The sequence below is a fragment of the Lathyrus oleraceus genome, chromosome 1, assembly GCF_024323335.1.
Source record: "Lathyrus oleraceus cultivar Zhongwan6 chromosome 1, CAAS_Psat_ZW6_1.0, whole genome shotgun sequence".
NCBI lineage: Eukaryota > Viridiplantae > Streptophyta > Magnoliopsida > Fabales > Fabaceae > Lathyrus > Lathyrus oleraceus.
The window spans coordinates 76,190,815-76,209,788 of NC_066579.1; the positions used below are offsets into that span (position 1 = coordinate 76,190,815).

General features: G+C 32.6%; 1 protein-coding gene across 1 annotated transcript; it reads left to right on the forward strand.

The window, feature by feature from the left end:
• The first annotated feature begins 15,272 nt into the window (after nt 1–15,272).
• LOC127116565 (indole-3-pyruvate monooxygenase YUCCA2) lies at nt 15,273–18,756 on the forward strand. Its single transcript, XM_051047386.1, has 4 exons — nt 15,273–16,272; nt 17,352–17,600; nt 17,679–17,801; nt 18,307–18,756. The coding sequence occupies exons 1-4, from the start codon at nt 15,577–15,579 to the stop codon at nt 18,496–18,498; spliced, it is 1,260 nt and encodes a 419-aa protein (XP_050903343.1). The 5' UTR covers nt 15,273–15,576; the 3' UTR covers nt 18,499–18,756.
• Nucleotides 18,757–18,974: the final 218 nt, after the last annotated feature.

The following is an 18,974-nucleotide window of genomic DNA, read 5'->3' on the forward strand; positions in this document are numbered from 1 at the left end:
AGGAGCTAGGTTCTCTTTAAATAATATTTTATTTTGAATTTTGTCCGACCAACATATGAAATTGAGGATCTAGTAGAGAAAGAAAATACTTTTTTTTGTGTGTCAAAATATAAGGATTCATCTGTAAGACTGTTCTTATTTTACGTTCAAAAAATGAATTAAAAGTTTCTAATAATGAGAATGATGAATGTAAATGTAAATGATTCTTTGATGGAGGAGGCATCCCATGTGCTCCATTGAGTTCATTTGTATAAGGTTTCTTCTCCTGATTGTTTCGGTATAACATCGCTCCACAAGGGTGATGTTGATAAATGTCTACCATCTCTAATTTAGATAGAAATATGTGAAAGGATTGTGTGAGCAAAGGCTTAGTGAAGAAGTCAACCAATGTAGTTGGAAGAAGTCAACCAATTAATCCTTAATTAATCATTTGATGTAGTTGGAAGTAATTTCATCATCTTTGCATGCAACTTTTGTCTAACTAATTGACAATCGATTTCTAAATGTTTTCTTTTCTTACAGAAAACTTGATTAGTTGTAATGTGAATTATTTTAAGAATGTAGCAAGTGTGGGTAGTGTGCGTAATAATTTCACATTAGTTGAAAATATAGAGACTTAGTATTTATAAGTGAGAGAACTCACTAACCTATCATCTTAAGATTTTGGATAAATATGTGGTGTTTCTCTCACAAAGGCGTTGTTCTACAAAGAAGTCTCACAATGTTCAATGTTCCCTAATGAAAAACTCCCCGAACAAATTACATTATGATTTTAATAAAATAAAATAGGAAACTTAAGACAAATGACTTGCAAATCCTTAAACAGGTAAAATAGCTAGTGAACCTCACATATAGCTGCTAATGATCTATACTATGCCTCATATGATGATATAGATACATTAAGTTGTTTTTTTGTTCTCCATGCGTGATTTTCCTAGAAAGAAGCATTATCACGAGATATATCTTATTTAGCATCCAACCCAATCTACATTTGAGAAGCCTTGTAATTGAAATGTTGAATCTCTAGGAAAGAGTATGATATGTGTAAGACCCCAATTTTGACCCTAAGATCCCTCATGCTATCTCATCATATGCATTGGCATTGGGATCACACATTGGCATCCTCCTTACCCCTCATTCATTGGGTTTGTATTGGGAGAGGTCACCAAACATATTTGATTGTATCATGCTTTGTTTTTCATTATTTACTAACCAAAATATCAAAAATATGTCAATGTATAGTTTGTTGCTTTTGTAGGTAGTGTGTCTGTTCACCCATGCTTCATCAAGCTCACAACTAGGGTTTGAGACCCTCAATGAAAGGAGATCAATCAAGAGGTGGTTTACATTGACTCTAGACATCATGTATGGATCCTCATGGTCTTAACATATCATTTTGATCAAGAAATCGTCAAGAGTTTGAAGCTTGTTTGCCTTGGAAGCCCTAATTCATATGGGTATCTTGTGTGACTTCCTCAGCAAGTTTCTTCAACATTTGATCAAATATATCAAGAGATACTTCATATTACATAACCTTACACATATATGATCCTCCATGAGTCCCAAATATCAAGAGAATATCAAGTTTGCAAGTTGGTTCATGGTGGTTGACCAGAGAAAGTCAACTAGTCAAAACTGGGGTTCCCTAGACCCTATCTCCTATACTTTTTGTTATATGAAAATTACTCCAAGAGAAACGTTACTCATAATGACATTACAAACAAATTTAATGTTGAAGTTAAGATCTAGTCTTGCTTGGAAAATCATTTTTTATGGTGAAAGATTATAGGTCATTTTGTCTGAACCCTAGTTAGGAGGTCAACTTCCAAAGACCATAACTTGTTCAATTTTCATGATATGAAAACCATTCAAGTTTCATGATCAAATTTACGATGTCCTTTTCAACTTTTATGTTTGTAATAAGTTCAAATTCAACTTTCAAGGGCATGTTCCAAGAGGAAACATTATAGGTCATTTTGGGTCATTACCATTGAACAAGTGATTTTCCAATAGATACAAATCCTTCATGCCAAATCCAAATGAGGCCAAATTTGTGACCAAATTTAATAGGTTTCAAATATATACAACTTTTATGAAGGAACTTTTTCCATTTAAAGTCCATAACAAAAGTTATTCAAGGTGGAAGAAGTGATCATTTGGTTTGGTACTTAGAAAATTTTCAAATATGTTTGATTTTCCAAACTTCCACCTCAAACTTCATCATGATCCAAGCTTCAAATGAAAAAGTGTTCAACATGAAAGTTGTTCCCCTTGACCTCACCTTTCCAAAAAGTCCAGTATCACCTCATTTGGCTAAATGATTAAGGACTTGCGCATGGGTTCTTTCCAAGGGACCAATTGGACGGATTTCACCTTCACATTTCAAATTCAAATGCATGGTCACATGACATGTTTTCAGCATGATTCTCAAGAAATTTTGGACTTGAATACATCTCTTGATGGGCCTATCACACACCCATGAAAGCATGCAATAAGAATTACTAAATTTGGTAAATTTGGAAGTGTGTGGAAATGAATCACATTGCCTATAAATACAACCCTTCATGCTCAAAATTGAGGACCTCATGCCCAAGCTTTGAACCTGCAATCCAAACCCTCACCATTAGAGGGTAATCTTGAAGGTTTTCATTTGAAAATCGGGCTTCAAACCTCATTCTATTTTGAGATTGAAACTCCAAGAGTCCAAGCCATTTTCTGATCTTAATCTCTTCCTACAAACTTCTAAAGCCAAGCCAAACACAATTGGGATCAAGATCAAGCAAGGTTGAAGCCCCCTCGAAGGTAATTTTTCATAATTTTCATCTCCTCTATTCTCCCTCAGTTCTTCACTATTCTTTGTGATTTTGGGTTGGCTGAAGTCCTACCAATGTAGGCAACAAGATTGAGTTGCTTTGAGGTCAAATCGAAGCAACTCAGTTCATGATCCTCAAAATTAAAATCCATGTATCTTTTTATATACTTAGAATTGGAGAAAATTGAGGTCAGATTCGAGCTCCTGAGCATTTTTTCTTTAAATCCATGTCCTTGTTTTTTATTTTGGTGGTGGTTGGTGGTGGACCAGTCCGGTGAGGTACACCGGAGAAGACAACCGGAGCCCTAGCTCCGGTGATGTGTTGGCAATGTCCTGAACCATCATATCTTCTCCCTAGCTTCTAATCCTGGCCTTCGCTTCTGATTACCATGCGTGTACACTCATTGACCGTGGACCATGATGGAGCGCGCGTTTTGGCGATCAGATCTGCCACCTTAATTAATGAAGGAGATCAGATGGCCCTTGTTTTTTTGTATTTTCTGAGTTTTCATTTAATTGCTTTATTTTGTTTAATTCATAATAATTTCATTTTTAATTTAAAAAATATGGGACTTTCACCAAAAATCTTTAAATATTTTTCTCTTTCATTTTTTGAATTAAAATTGTTTTTTTTATTAATTTTGATATTTTTCATGAATTAAATGTTTTTGTGCATATTTTTAATTGTTTAAAAATACTTCTGACTTTTCAAAAAGAATGAAATTTTTTGTCTAAGGTCCTCTGACCTTGTTTGACCTAGGATAAATCTCTTGGCTATTTATTTGGTGTTTTGAAGAGGTTTTAGGTTTTGACCAAATTAAATTGATATTTAATGCATTTTTAATTTGATTTTTAATTGATTAATTGTGTAAAAATTATGTTGAGCCATTTTTATGGATTTGTGATGTTTGACTATTTGTTTGGGCCTTGATCAAGGTTTATTTTACTTTTATTGGATTAAAATCATTGGATTTAGGGGATTGATGAAATGTACATTTCATCTCCCAAAATGAATGAATGATTTGAATTTGATAAATTTCCTCCCATGACCAATTTTTGTTTCTCTCACTCCCATTCCCCTTCATCTTCATCCCTATTCTTTCCCATTCCTTTAATTGACCAATAAAATCTCAAATATCCTAAGGCTAATTGGTTCATCAATGACCTTGTGTCAGATGAACCAATACAAGTATGGATGAGATAGGTCCACCCCTTTTGATCTTTTCTTTTAGTGTGTGGTATGTTTTAGGAGTTAGGTTTATTATACCAAATCTATAACATGCATTAACACCTAAATTTTTATTTCCCGATCTCAGATAGTTGTGACTTCTACATAAGTCCAATTACGATTGCTTAACATATAGCTAAATTCGACCCTAGAGGCATATCATTCTAGTAAGTGAGATTGTAAGTCTCCCATCTTTCATGGTATTGTGTGGAAACTTGGCCTTTTTTCCTTCCTATGGAAGATGTCTTGGTTCAAGGATCCATGCTTGTGAATAGATGGTTGAGTGTTCTCCAAAGAATGACTTAATCAATTAAAAAGCAAAACACTACTAACATTCAATTAACTTTGACTAACATTTGACTAACTCTTATTAATATTGCTTTACTTTCAAGTCATTTACTTTATGCAAATTAATTTCTAGTCATTTATCATTCGTTGCCATTTACATTTCATTTAACTTGTTTATGTTTATGTCATTTTCACTTTGCTCATTTGAGCCATATATTGTGATTGTATATATTTTGTTTGTATATTTTGATTGTGTTTGTGGTCTTAGGACCTTAAAATACTTAATAAACAAAAAAAACCTAAAAAATGTTTGGTGGACTGTTGATCTTGATCTGAACTTCTGGACTTAGAACTAGACAACATTCCCTGTGCAAAAAGGACTTGGTCAATGCCAACATTCTAAGACCAAGTTATTGTGAACTGAGCCTTCATCTGATGAAAGTCTTGGGATTTATTTGAACTCATCTGCTACATTGCCTTGGTGCTAATTGTTATTTTGATCTTGTGTCTGATGCTTTCTTTTGAGTTGAGCAAAGGAACATTTCATTTGATACATGAGAAGAGAAAGAAGACTGCTAGCTATGAGATTTGCTTGCTTGGATGTGGCTATCTTTATTTGATGTCTTGATCTTCATGATGTCTTGATCTTCATGATGTCTAATATTTCTAATTGCTTGTTGATAATAGCTTTATTCAAAGTGTAGAGGGAAAATGGGTTTTCTATATGACATTCTTGTCTGTTGGATTACATCCCATTAGTCAGATCTTTTCAACTCTTAACTTTTAATTTTATGCGTAGGATAGTCTCTTCATCTCTTCCCACTTCTTAAATTTCAAATCTCCCCCCCCCCCCTTTTCAAAAACTTTCTTTGCTTGTGATTTCAAACTTAGACCTCATTTCAAGTAGAAACTTTGGCCTTATGCCATTGAACTTTTGAACTTTCTTTTTTTCCTAAATCAAACTTGTAAATAAATCTAATCATATTGACTTAAAATTTCAAAAGACAAAAAGAACTAACAACTTCATTCAAACTTTTGGGCCTTTTGGGCCTTTTGTGCCTTTCTTATTAACCATTTATTAAAAGCAACCCATTAATTTTGAAATTGTTACCACGAACTACGAAGTTTTGATCTCTCATTTTTATGTTGATACGTATGCATAAGTCCGAAGGTCTTGTCAAATACAAAAATAATCAAATGAATTCTTTTCTCATCCCCACACTCTATTTCATCAAACATCATTTATACCAAAAACACATGCACACATAAAAAAGGGTTCCCTATGAGTACCTAGGACACTTTGGGTGCTAACACTTTCCCTCTGTATAACCAAATCTCTGGCCTTTTATTAGTTTTGATTTGAAAACTTCTTATCTTTGGGTTTCATTCGTACTTTTCCCTTTTCCTTTGGAAACAATAAAAGCGCGGTGGCGACTCTGGTTTTATTGACGTCAAGTTTATTCATAGCTTGATGGTCATGAATTTACCGCTACAATATGTCTCTAGGTATTTCAGACCTCTAGTTGTAACATTAAAATGAGGCATAATAGGTGCAGACAAGAATTGACTCAATTTTTTAGTGCTAAATACAATGTTAAGTCTAGTATCAATCAATTATAGTAGCCTACCAACCAATCTTCTATATGGTGGAATATCAAGATAAAGAAAGCTATAATCTTGGGGTAATTTAGATGATGGATCATAAAGGGTAAAGAAAAGGCTTGAAGCATAACATACTTGAGTCATATAGAAAATCAAAGCAAAATTTCTTTGTCTTAAAGAAACTCTCAAATGTTAGGACAATTATAACTCTTTCCTTTATAAGTAATTGGCTTATTTATCAGCTTGATGTGAATAAAGTTTTTCTACATGAAAAATTTCAAGAATATGTATATATAGTAATTCCACCTGGTGTGAAGCATGCAAAGCCTAACCAATTTTTTAAACTTGTCAAGTCTCTATATGGACTGAAACAAACTATTAGAAAGTGGCATGAAAAAATAACTTCATTTCATAGTCATCATAGATATAAACAAGACAATTCATATGCCTCATTGTTTACAAAACAAGATTAGTCATCATTTACTATTTTTCTTGTTTATGTAGATGATGTTATTCTAACAGGTAACTCCTTGCCATAAATGAGGCAAATCAAATAAGCCTTTCACAAATAACTCAGGATCAAAGATCTAGGAAAGCTCAAATATTTTCTTGGCATAGAAGTTGCTCATTGTAAACTTGGTATTTCAATGTGCCAAAGGAAATATTATTTAGATCTTCTACAAGATTCATAAATGCTTTGTTCCAAATCTGTTTCCACACCATCATATCCACCATCAAAGCTCTACCAGGACAATAGTTTACCATATCCTGATATCCCTTCTAATAAAAGATTAGTTGGAAGGCTTTTGAATCTTAATTCTACTACGCCTGACATCACATTGTTCACTCAACAATTAAGTCAATGTTTGTCTTCTCCAACCACTAATCACTTTAATGATGCCACTCGTGTTCTTAAATATCTAAAGTCATGTCCTGGGAGAGGGATATTCTTGTAAAGAAAATCATAAATCAGAAGTATATTCAGATGTTGATTGGGATGGATGACTTGACTCTAGAAGATCAGTTTTAGGTCAATGCTTATTTCTAAGGGATCTCTACAAGAAGTAGCTACCATGTCGAGGTCTTTTAGTGAAGCTAAATATACACCATTGGCTGCAACAACATGTGAGATTTAATGACCGCTTTACACCATTGGCTGCAACAACATGTGAGATTTAATGACCTCTTGGAATGAAATGTAACTTGTGCTTCAAGAAAATATGGTTTCCCTCCAAATTTACATTTTTGAATATTTGAATTTGCCTTGAATATGAACATGAATGGATCTTGAATTTGAACGTTCTTGATCACTTGAATGAAGTATCATGCCATGAATCAAACAAAATCAAATCCCAAGATAATCACTAAGTAACCTCAAAATCCAATGCCATGATGTAGTCAACATAACCAAAAATATATACCAAAGATTATGGTTCCATAAGATTTTATCCATAAAGAATTAACCAATCACACTTGTTGTGCCAAAATAGTGGAGACGTAGCATAACGAGATTAACAAGCTTGATCCACATATTTCTATCATAAATAGAAAAACCATTGAATCAATGATGCTTATTTAAAAATGCAATTGTAAATGAATGACATGAATGAATATGGCATGAGTATATAAATAAATGTAGCAATAACCAGATGAAATGAAAAAGGGTAGGGAAAATTTTGGGGTATGACAGTTGCCTCTGTTTAATCATCTTGGACCTGAATGTATGAATCGTAATGAGTTTTAAGCATTCGGGGTAGAAGAGGATTAAATACAAAAACCTAAAAATTTTCACTCCGAAGAGAAGAAAGAGGTATAAGTGTTTATGATGATTTTTTTTTGTTTTTCCTCCACTAATGAGATTTGGAAGGTATTGATAATTGAGATATTTCTGTAGGGTTCCACAAAGGTAAGAGGATTGTGTATTTGCAAAAGGCAAGTAATGTAGGTAATTTGAAATTGTCTTCTGCAAAAGGCAAGTGAGGCTTTGCTGAGGAATGAAAAGATTTTCCGCTATAAAAGGTAAAGAAGACTTGCAAAAGGAAAGTAAAGGAATATGATGTTTCCTCATGCAAAAGGCAACTGAGTATTCCTTAGCAAAATGCTAAGAAGATATATGAAGATAAATGTGACTTCTCACGCAAAAGGCAATGAGAACTCCTTGGAAAAAGGCCAAGAAGGAAAATGAAGGTGAATGTGATTTCTCATGCAAAAGGAAATGAGAACTTCTTGGCAAAAGTATAAGAAGACGAGAAGGTGGATGTGATTTCTCCTGCAAAAGACAATGATAACTCCTTAGCAAAAGGTCAAGAAGAAGAATGAAAATGGATATGACTTCTCACGCAAAAGAAAATGAGAACTACTTATCAAAAGGCTAAGAAGAAGGATGAAAGTGAATATGATTTATCATGCAAATATGATTTCTCAAGCAAAAGGAAATGAGAACTCCTTAAAAACAGGCCAAGAAGGCGAATGAAGGTGTGTTGTGATTTCTCATGCAAAGGGAAATTAGAACTCCCTATAAAAAATTTAAGAAGAGAGATGAAAGTAAATGTAATTTCCCACGCAAAAGGCAATGAGAACTACTTAACAAAAGGCTAAGAAGGATAATGAAGGTGGATATAATTTCTCCTGCAAAAGGCAATGAGAAATCCTTAGCAAAAGGCTAAGAAGAAGCATAAGGGTGGATATGAATTCTCACACAAAAGGCTATGAGAACTACTTAGAAAAAAGTCTAAGAAGAAGGATGAAAGTGAATATGATTTCTCACGCAAAAGAAAATGAGAACTCCTTGGTAAAAGGCCAAGAAGGTGATGAGATTTCTAGTGCAAAAGGCAATGAGAACTCCTTAGAAAAAGGCTAAGAAGAAGAGTGAAAGTGAATGAGATTTATATTGCAAATGGAAATGAGAATTCCTTAGTAAAAGGATAAGAAGAAGAGTGAAAGTGAATGAGTTTTCTCATGTAAAAGGCAATGAGAAATCCTTAGGAAAAGGCTAAGAAGAAGAGTGAAAGTGAATGCGATTTCTCATGCAAAAAGCAATGATAACTCCTTAACAAAATTCTAAGAAGAAGAGTGAAAGTGAATGATATTTCTCATGCAAAAGGCAATGAGAACTCCTTAGAAAAAGGATAAAATGAAGAGTGAAAGTGAACTTATTTTCTTCTACAAAAGGCAAGGAAAATTCCTTAGCAAATGACTAAGAAAGAGGGTATTTTCTCATACAAAAGGCAATGAGAAACTATTAGAAAAAGGATAAGAAGAAGGTAGGAAGAAAAGGTGATTTCTCCTTCAAAAGGCAAGGAGAATTCCTTAGCAAAAGGCTAAGAAGAAGGGTGAACTGAATTGGTTTTCTACTGCAAAAAGCAAGGATAATTCCCTAGAAAAAGGCTAGGAAAGCAAGTGAATGGTAAATGTGATCCCTCACACAAAAGGCAATGAAGGGATTTTCTTGCGCAAAAGGCGGAGAGGACTTCCAAAAGGCAAGTATAGGATGGAGTAAACGTCCCTACGCAAAAGGCATGGGAGACTTGCAAAAAGCAAGCAAAGGAGACATATGTTCTTCTGAAGCAAAAGGCGGAGAATACTTACAAAAAGTAAGCAAAGATAGAAATGTACTTTTCTATGCAAAACACCGAGGATACTTACAAAAAGTAAGCAATAAGAAGTAGACCAAATAATTTTTCCATGTAAAACGCGAAGGGTACTTGCAAAAGGTAAGCTGGAAGAGTAACTTCCCATGCAAAAGGCAAGGGGTACTTACAAAAGGTAAGTGGGCTGGAAATAGAACTCCTCGTGCAAATGGCTGAGGCAACTTGCAAAAGGCAAGTGTAAAGCGAAATGTTCTACCCATGCAAAAGGAAAGGGATGCTTACAAAAGGTAAGTCGAAAGATAGTCTTCCCATGCAAAAGGAAAGAGTGGCTTGCAAAAAGGCAAGTGTACAAGAGATGATGTTCCTCGTGCAAAAGGCAGAGAGAAACTTACAAAAGGTAATCAGAAATAACGACTTACCATGCAAAATGCAAGGGGAACTTGCAAAAGGCAAGTGTACAAGAGATGATAATCATCATGCAAAAGGCAGAGGGAACTTGTAAAAGGCAAGAGAACAACATGATACCTCTCAGGCATAATGACAGAGATGAAGTTCTCGAAATGTGGCAATCACTTGGATTGTCGAACATATGCCAGGTGTCCAAATTATAAAGAATGGAGTGAGTCATAGTCCAGTCTCTTATTGTGTACTCAATATGAGAAGTTTTGACAAAGATAACTTTCTCGTGCAAAAGGCAACGAAGACTTACAAAAGGTAAGTAAGGAGACATGATTTCATGCAAACGAAAGTGAAAGAACTTATAAAAGGTAAGTGAAAAAACGATAGGATTTCCCTGCGCGAAAGGTGAGGGAGGACTTGCGAAAGGCCAGGTACTGACAAAAGGCCAATAATACATGCAAAAGGTAAATAAAAAGGAAATACTTTGGGGGAACCTGCTGGGAATACTAATTAGGAGTTTTGTGGGGATGATGTTCTCTTCAAAGAAATACTACTATCTTAGGTGGGGATTAGTCTGTGCTTTTGAGAAAGGCTTAAATCTAGCTTATGCTAAGTATGCATGTTTGATTTAGTATGGCGTAATGCTCCATCTTGATGGACATGCTGCGCGTTTTAGTGATGCAATGCTATGAAATAAATGGATTACTATATGCAAGATGATGATGTAGGCTCGGGCTTTGTGGTATGTATGGGATACGTATGGCCATATGTTGGTAGATAATTTAAATTACCAATGGCCATTGGGTTTGTCAATTGAAATCGGGGCTTTGAGTTATCAACGAAGTGGGTTTTTAAGTATGCCAATGATGATTGGGCTTTACAGGGTGTCAACCTAGGTTGGACTTTGATTTTTCTTGGAGGTTTGGAGATGCCAATAAAGATTTGGTTATATGGGGTGTCAGTCGAGGTTTGATTTTTCTTGGAGGTGCCAATAAATACCGGGCTATGAAGATGCTAATAAAGATTGGGCTTTATGGGTGCCAATAAAGATTGAGCTTTGGCTTTTCTTGTTTGGTTTACAAGGTTTCATGTTATTCTAGGTGAATGATATGCATGAGTGAATCCATATGATTAATGAATTACGATGATTTATGTAATGGTTTTGAAGGTTCAACAAGTGCCCCTGAGGTGGGTCATGTATGGTTGAAACTGGGAAGTGTCTTACTTGACTACAATACTTCTTGTTGAAAAGTTATGGTATGTGCTTAGCTTGATTTCACGACATTCATCTTGAACTTAGTAGTTGCTTATGAACGACAGAGCTTGCTTGAACAACTTTGAAAGTATGGACAAGAATTTCCCCCTCTATAGCCAGTCTTGCCCCAGTCTGTAGGATCTTTGAAGGAATTTTCCTCGAAAGGAAATCTGGGTCATTTGTACCATAGTGACTTGTGATGGTCTGCCCTTAGTACTTTGAACCTTGGAGAAGTTCCCCCGATAATCGAATCTTGGAGAGGTTTGTCGAATCTCGATGTGATTGCCCCATATTGACTGAATCTTGAAGTGACTTGCTCTTTTGCTCATCGGAGTTTTCAAACATTTCTCCCCTTGGTGTGATCATTTAAAGTGACTTGCCCATGCTCAACGGAGTCCTCAGGCGTTTTACCCTTTAGTATGATAAAAAAACTTCTCAATTGATGCTCATTGTGGAAAGTCGCGAATAAAATTATTCATTTTGGAAATGATAATTCTAATGTGATGCTTATATCAGCTTTGAAATACAAGTTATTTTCATTGAAAAATAATATTGTGATATTCACTAGTCAAAATGTCATATTGGTACCAACACAAATGATAAGCAAATTTATAGGAGTCAATTTTAACATGATCTCGCCGTAGCATACTTTCGAAATAATCCCTGCTTCAATTAGGTCTTTTGAGGACTGTGACGTGGTCTGGTTCATGGTTTCCATATAAAATGATTTATGGCTCAAAATTTTACTTTAACCCACCCATTCTATTTGATGTTCTCCAGTCCTACATTCAGTTAGTTCAACACAATTCTTCATATTTCAAAAGGGTTTTGATGGTTAAGGAACCAATGATATTTTTGGAGTGAAAGTCGCTCACATTTTGTTTTTTGTTGTTTGTAGTCACACAAATTTGTTCTTGTTGAGGATTATTTATTCTTTTTTTTTCTTCCTCATTTTTTTCCTTTCCCTAATTTTTTCCTGGACTGATCTTTTGAGTTTGCAGTCCACCGGATGCCCTAATTTATTCCTAAGTCACTTGTTTTCAAGTTTTTGACTTTGCATGCCTTCTTTAATTTTTATCTCCTTCCTTTTTTTATTTTGAATTATTCCCTATTTTTGTTGGAACAAATCGTGTGACATTTGTTCGTTTGGTTTATTGAAAGGGTTGTGATTGCCTCGGTCCTTTTGTTGGTAAGGGACAATCATTATGGATTTGTGATTTTCGACCTCGCGTGAGGGATAAGATGTGGTTGATCCCTTTTTGAAATTTGAACGCATGGTCAAATTAACTGAAGACTACCCAGTCCCTGGTTAAGATTGAGGGTTTTTTCATACAAAAATAAACTCATACTCCTAGGCTCAAAGGGGTTAACTAGGGATTATATTCTTTTTATAATTTCGGTGTTTATTGAAACAATGTCTTACATCGTCAACAAGGTTTTATTCAAAAGCATATTATCGATGGTTTGGTGTATTTCGATTTCATCATTCTCCTTTTGATTTTTGCCTAAATAATGGTTTGACACAAATGAATAAAATATGAGTGAACACAAATGAATTGATTCAAAACATGCATACTCATTTCATTATTATTATCATTTGAAAGCAAACAAGTTTTACAAGTGAATATTACTTAATAAACAAAAAAGATTACAAATTAAAATGATTGAACAATCTAATGATCGCCGACGTGATTAGCCTTTTATCCACCCACAGGTTGGGGTCATCATGCTTGTAGAAGTTGATGTGATAGTCCCTAAGGAGGTTCCCCCTTAGATTCTTCTAACAGACGCAACCTCTTTGGATCTATCCTTGCTTCCCCTTGCACTGGTTATGGCATTGCAGTTGTGCCCGCATGAGGGGGCATGCGATTGTTCAGTATGTTCAGTCTGTTTGGTGTGAACGTGATAACCTTTAAATCAATCAGGTCTTGTACATTAAAATTCAGAGCTATGCAATTCTCAACTGTGTATAGGGTGCCGCTGAGTGAAATACACATTTGGAATTCACATCATAGCCTGGAGGAGGAGGTGTTGGAGGAGGCTTCAGATCCCTTAACTGCTCTAATGAGCCTTGGAGAAAATGAGGGAGTAGTTGTCCATAAGGCATAGGAACTGGGTTAAACTGTTTCTCTAGCCTCCTTGATCTTTGTTGACCTTGTTAAGCATAACCTCGCTTACTGTTGATAGGGAAGCCTTGAAAGTCCTGGTTGTGGATGACATCTGTGAGGCAGCCCATGACACGAGGTGATAAGACACAGATGCAAATGAGTGATCATTTATGCTACGACAAATGATGTGGGATTGCCTTCCTTTCTCGATAATGCTTGCAGGATTTCCATAACAAGACTCATTTGAGTTTTCAGCTTGTTGACCTTTTCCCTCAATAATTCATGGCCTCACTAAAGTTCGTTCATAATTTGAGACATGTTTCTAGTTCAAAACATGTGTCGGATAATCAGCTAGTTGACTATATGAAATGTGTGATGATGAAAGTTTTTATGTTTATTTTGGGAAAATGATATGCATATGCTAGAATGGTTTTCATGTGGATAACATACAAGTATGTATACAACATCCATTGATTTAAAGATTCAACATATTTTGGATAATCTTAAAAATAATTGGTATACTTTTTCACAAAATCATTATTGCTTCAATCTTTCAATATCTTTCAATCCAAGATAATGAAGCTTGAGAAACATCACCTTGTTGGAACATGTTACAAGATGAAGACATTTTTTAAAACACAAACAACAATGAGAAGAAAGCTTGAGAGCCAAATAAAAAAGAATATACATGTTAACTACCTTTTGACAACTGTATAAATAATTGATTTTGGTTTGTTAAATTAGTTTGAAAATAATGCTTGATCATAATACCTTATATGGTCACTAGCTTGTAAGATAAATAATCATGTACTCTCATATTCAGAGTTAATTCAAAGTTAATGAAGCTCTTTCTTATTTTCCCCATTTTTCATCTTTCATAATAAAATGACTGTAATAATAATCATTTGTTGTTAACATTAGTCGTATTTGAATGTAATTTATGAGAGGATGAAACAAGAGAAGAAAAAGCTTATATAAAAGAAAATGCTAATGAACAATTAATTTGTGCTGTGGCACAAATTGAATGATGTGGTACTTAAAAGTTGTTGCTTAAAATTTAAAAGTTTAACATTTTATAATAGTTAACGATATATACTTTTAACTGTCATAAAACTAATAAAATTGTATTAAATTTTTAGTTGTTAAATTTAAAATTAATAAAATTTATAATTTAATTTTATAAAACTTATTTTGTTATATAATTTTACAAAACCTATTTCTGAATTTATTTTCTATTTATTTGTTTTAATCACTAAAAATTTAGAATAAGATTTAGATGTTTTGATTTTTACTTTTGCAAATTGTGAAGAGGAAAAAATAAAAGAACTAATAAAGTTTCATTAATGATAAATTTGTAATATCTCCCAACATTAAAATGTAAAAAAAGTGTACATGAATAATTTTATTTTATGAATGCACGTATTTTTAAATTACAATTAAAACCATAGATAATGTAGGCTCAATTTTGTTTATGGTTCATTATATTTATATTCTTATTCAATTTGATAAAAAAAATATATTATCCTTGTTTATCTTTTACTGATTTTAATTGTTTTATATGTTATTCAACTTGAATATCTTTTTAAAAAAGAAATATTTATAATTTGAAGTTAAAAATAATTAGAAAATTGTTATTTGAATTATAAAATAAAATAACATTTCCAACACTATATAAAATACACAACAAGATAATTTATAATTTAAAAATAATTGAGATAAAATAGTAGTAAGAAATTCAACCAATAAATTTATATGCGTCTTATGTAAAAAACTTGTTTTCAAAGACGTTTTTTAAAATAGTGGACAATCACACGTATCTAATATATGTCCAAGTAACAATTATATTCATACTTATTTTACACTTGCTAAACTAACTATAATGTGTCGATTAATATGTTTTTTAATTTTGATTAAGACAATTTACTTCTCATATAAAATTGACCCTCTCTCACTTTATAGAATCTTTCTCTCTATATAAAAGCCACTACCCTAATACAAATCCCTTGTGAATAACACATCTTTATTCCTCAACTTTCTCACTCTCTTTAAAGATTGTAGCTCCCATACTCTCTCACTTCTCTCTTCTTCTTTCATTGAGCATAACCCAATTTCACCAACAAAAAAAAAACATTCATTGTCTCATCATCTTAATTTTTTTTTCAAAAGGTTAAAATTCATTGAGTTTCTTTCATGTCATCACTTTGACATAATTCTCCTAAAGTTTCAATTTTTTGAAATTTTTTTACCTACCCTTTACTCCATCTTTAAAAAAAAAAAATTTTTTTGTTCTATTCATGCTCATGAACTACTTAAAGGAACTAGAATGCAAAATGGTACATGATCATCAAAAGAAGGACAAAATGGTAACTTCAATATTGGTTCAAGGACCAATTATAGTAGGAGCTGGTCCATCAGGATTAGCAGCAGCAGCATGTCTTAAACAAAAAGGAATTCAAAGCTTAATCCTTGAAAGAGCAAATTGTTTAGCTTCAATGTGGCAACTCAAAACCTATGATAGATTAAAGCTTCATCTTCCAAAACAATTTTGTCAATTACCTCTTATGCCATTTCCAAAAGGGTTACCATCATATCCAACAAAGCAACAATTTTTATCTTACTTAAAAGCCTATGCTAATCACTTTGATATTAATCCTATTTTTGGTAAACAAGTTGTGAATGCTGAATTTGATCTTACTTGTGGAGTTTGGAGAGTGAAGACTCAAGAAATTATTATGAAAAAGTGTATTGTTATTGAGTATGTTTGTCAATGGTTGATTGTTGCTAGTGGTGAAAATGCTGAGGAAGTTATGCCATCAATTGAAGGGATGGAACAATTTCAAGGACCTATTTTGCATACTAGTTTGTATAAAAGTGGAAGCATGTTTTGTGGGAAGAATGTTTTGGTGGTGGGGTGTGGAAATTCAGGCATGGAGGTGTGTTTAGATCTTTGCAACCATAATGCTCATCCTTCCTTAGTTGTTAGAGATACGGTGAGTTTTTACTTTATTTTCAACACATTCATCACTCTAAACATCTTCAATCAATATTTAAACTATTAAAAAAATCAAAATCAAAACCAAAAACTATTACTTCCATTTTTAAGTGTGCATTAACTTTAACTAATACTAAATTTTTCTTTTAATTTCTCTTTATTTTAATATTTATTTATTTATATATATAGTAATATTTAGTTTTTTCAATTTTACATTTTCATGTAATTCTCTTTGTTCATAGCTAATTTCTTTTAAAAAACCTAATAGATTAAATTTTTAAATTGTTAATTAGTATTTCCCCCTATCATTATTATAAGTAAAAACTTTTTTTTAATTCATAAAACGATTGAAGTATTTAATCTATATATAAAATAGATACATTAATAGAGTTTTAATTCTTTTAAACTCATCTAATTTAAAAATAATCATGTTCGTATTTGAGGTGATAGTTAGTACTTATTCTTTTAAATTATTCTTTTAAATTATTCTAATTTCATATGATCACTCATACATTTTTATTTGTAATAGTGATCGAATTGAGGATTAATTTTTTAAAATTAATATAATTTTATTAATAAATAATAATATTTTTATTAATAATTATTTTTTTAATTTCCTTGTTTTTTAATGAGCCTTAACATTATACATCTATTTTAAAAAGAAGTATTAAATTTAGATTAAATACATTTAATTATTTGTTGCTGTTTTTTAAATTAAGAACGAGTATATAAAATCTTTTTTTTTTTGGAACAAAAGTGGAAATTGGAGAGGGATAGATTAAAGAAGAAAAAAAAAGTCCCAAAGGAGTTTGTGCCATCGTTTGTTCTCTCCCTTTCATTGGAATCTGTTTGCATGCGCAAAAAATGTCAGCATCTAAAAATCATAGAATAATAAGTTATACAGTATGAACTTAAAGAATGAAAACAAATCTTTTCTCTGCAAAAAACCATTGTGTCAATCATAACTAAAAGAATGAAAATACTATAATCATAATTAATCTAGTCACTACAATTTCCTAAAAAGGTTCTTAAAGCATTTTTTTATTTAATTGATTTTTTTTCTTTTGATTTTTGCAGGTACATATCTTGCCACAACAAATATTTGGAAAATCAACTTTTGGTTTATCTATGTGGTTACTTAAATGGTTCTCAGTACATTTTGTGGATCAATTTTTACTTCTAATGTCATATTTCATACTTGGTGACACATCTCAATATGGAATTCAAAGGCCAAAAATTGGTCCTTTAGAGCTTAAGAATTTGTATGGAAAAACACCAGTTTTAGATGTTGGGACAGTAGCTCAAATCAAAACTGGCAAAATTAAGGTAACATTCTCTTTATAATATTTAAAATAATTCATAATCAGTTTTACACTTGTCTAATACTGTTTAATATTTGTTTAGGTCTGCAAAGGAATTAAACGACTAGCACATAATGCAGTGGAGTTTGTTGATGGAAAAGTAGAGAACTTTGATGCAATCATTTTAGCTACTGGTTACAAAAGCAATGTGCCCTCTTGGTTAAAGGTGCTTCCCTTAACAGTTATTTCGAATTTCACACTAATTTCAATAATGATATGCATGCAAGTGAGAATAAAAGTGTTAAAACGGATCCGATCCACCAAACATGTCTGTTCTGTATTTATTATTTTGTGGAGCGGTTAAAGTTTAGACCTGTATATGTTAATATGTCAAATTCGCTCCGTTCCATTTTTACATACTTTTGCAAGTGTGAACATTTGATAATATTATTGTACATTTTTTAGTTTTTAAGGGTGAAGGGTCTGTGTGACTGCCGCACCCTTTTTTTTAGGGCGAGACAAAATTTTTATTCTTGTTCTTTCAATAATGTCTATTCCATTTTACTCCGCATATTTGAGAACTGTTGTGAAACAAAATTAAATGCAACGAGTTTGTCTATTTGTCACCTTTAAGTGAGAGTGTAGTAAATATAAGAATATAAATATACTCAAGTTTTAATATTATGATTTTTGTGTATATATTGATATGGATTGAAATTTTTTGTGATTAGGGAAGTGACATGTTTAGTGAGAAAGATGGTTTTCCAAGGAAACCATTCCCAAATGGATGGAAAGGTGAAAAAGGATTATATGCTGTTGGTTTCACCAAACGTGGCTTACTTGGTTCATCTATTGATGCAAAGAGAATTGCTGAAGATATTGAACATAGCTGGAAAGCTCTTAAGGCCAAGCCACTTGCATGAGTGATGTGAAAATGATATCATGCAAATGTTTTTAGGGTTTAGAAAAAAAATGGACTCTTCTTGGTTATGGAGGTTCCTCTCCCATTTGAGAAAAAAATGTGCTTAAATATTGTTATATATATATATATATATATATAATGTGTGATTCCCATTATATCCATTAACTAATAGTAGGAAATATTGGTAGTTGGTGAAGGGATTGATGTTTATTTTTGTTTGTTTGGGTTGAGAATTCTTATAGCTCATTGTCATAATTAATTTGTATATCTTGCATATTGCTAGCTAGTTAGTTGAGTTATTTTTAGAAAAAAGTTGCTAAAATTTTATTCTTTATTTAGATATTATTGATTAGTTAATAATATATTAGATATTGTAAAAGTTATGTTATGTATTTGATTATATGTATCCATCTATTTATGTGTTCTATAAATTATTATCTTTTAGGAGATATATTGTTTCTTATGCCTTTTTGGAGT

What these genes read in the sequence shown, in the direction of transcription:
- LOC127116565 (XM_051047386.1), top strand. Translation starts at nt 15,577, where the DNA reads ATGCTCATGAACTACTTAAAGGAACTAGAATGCAAAATGGTACATGAT. An exon ending in CCTTAGTTGTTAGAGATACG is followed by an intron (nt 16,273 to 17,351) that starts GTGAGTTTTTAC and finishes TGATTTTTGCAG; the next exon opens with GTACATATCTTGCCACAACA. An exon ending in ATGTGCCCTCTTGGTTAAAG is followed by an intron (nt 17,802 to 18,306) that starts GTGCTTCCCTTA and finishes TTTTGTGATTAG; the next exon opens with GGAAGTGACATGTTTAGTGA.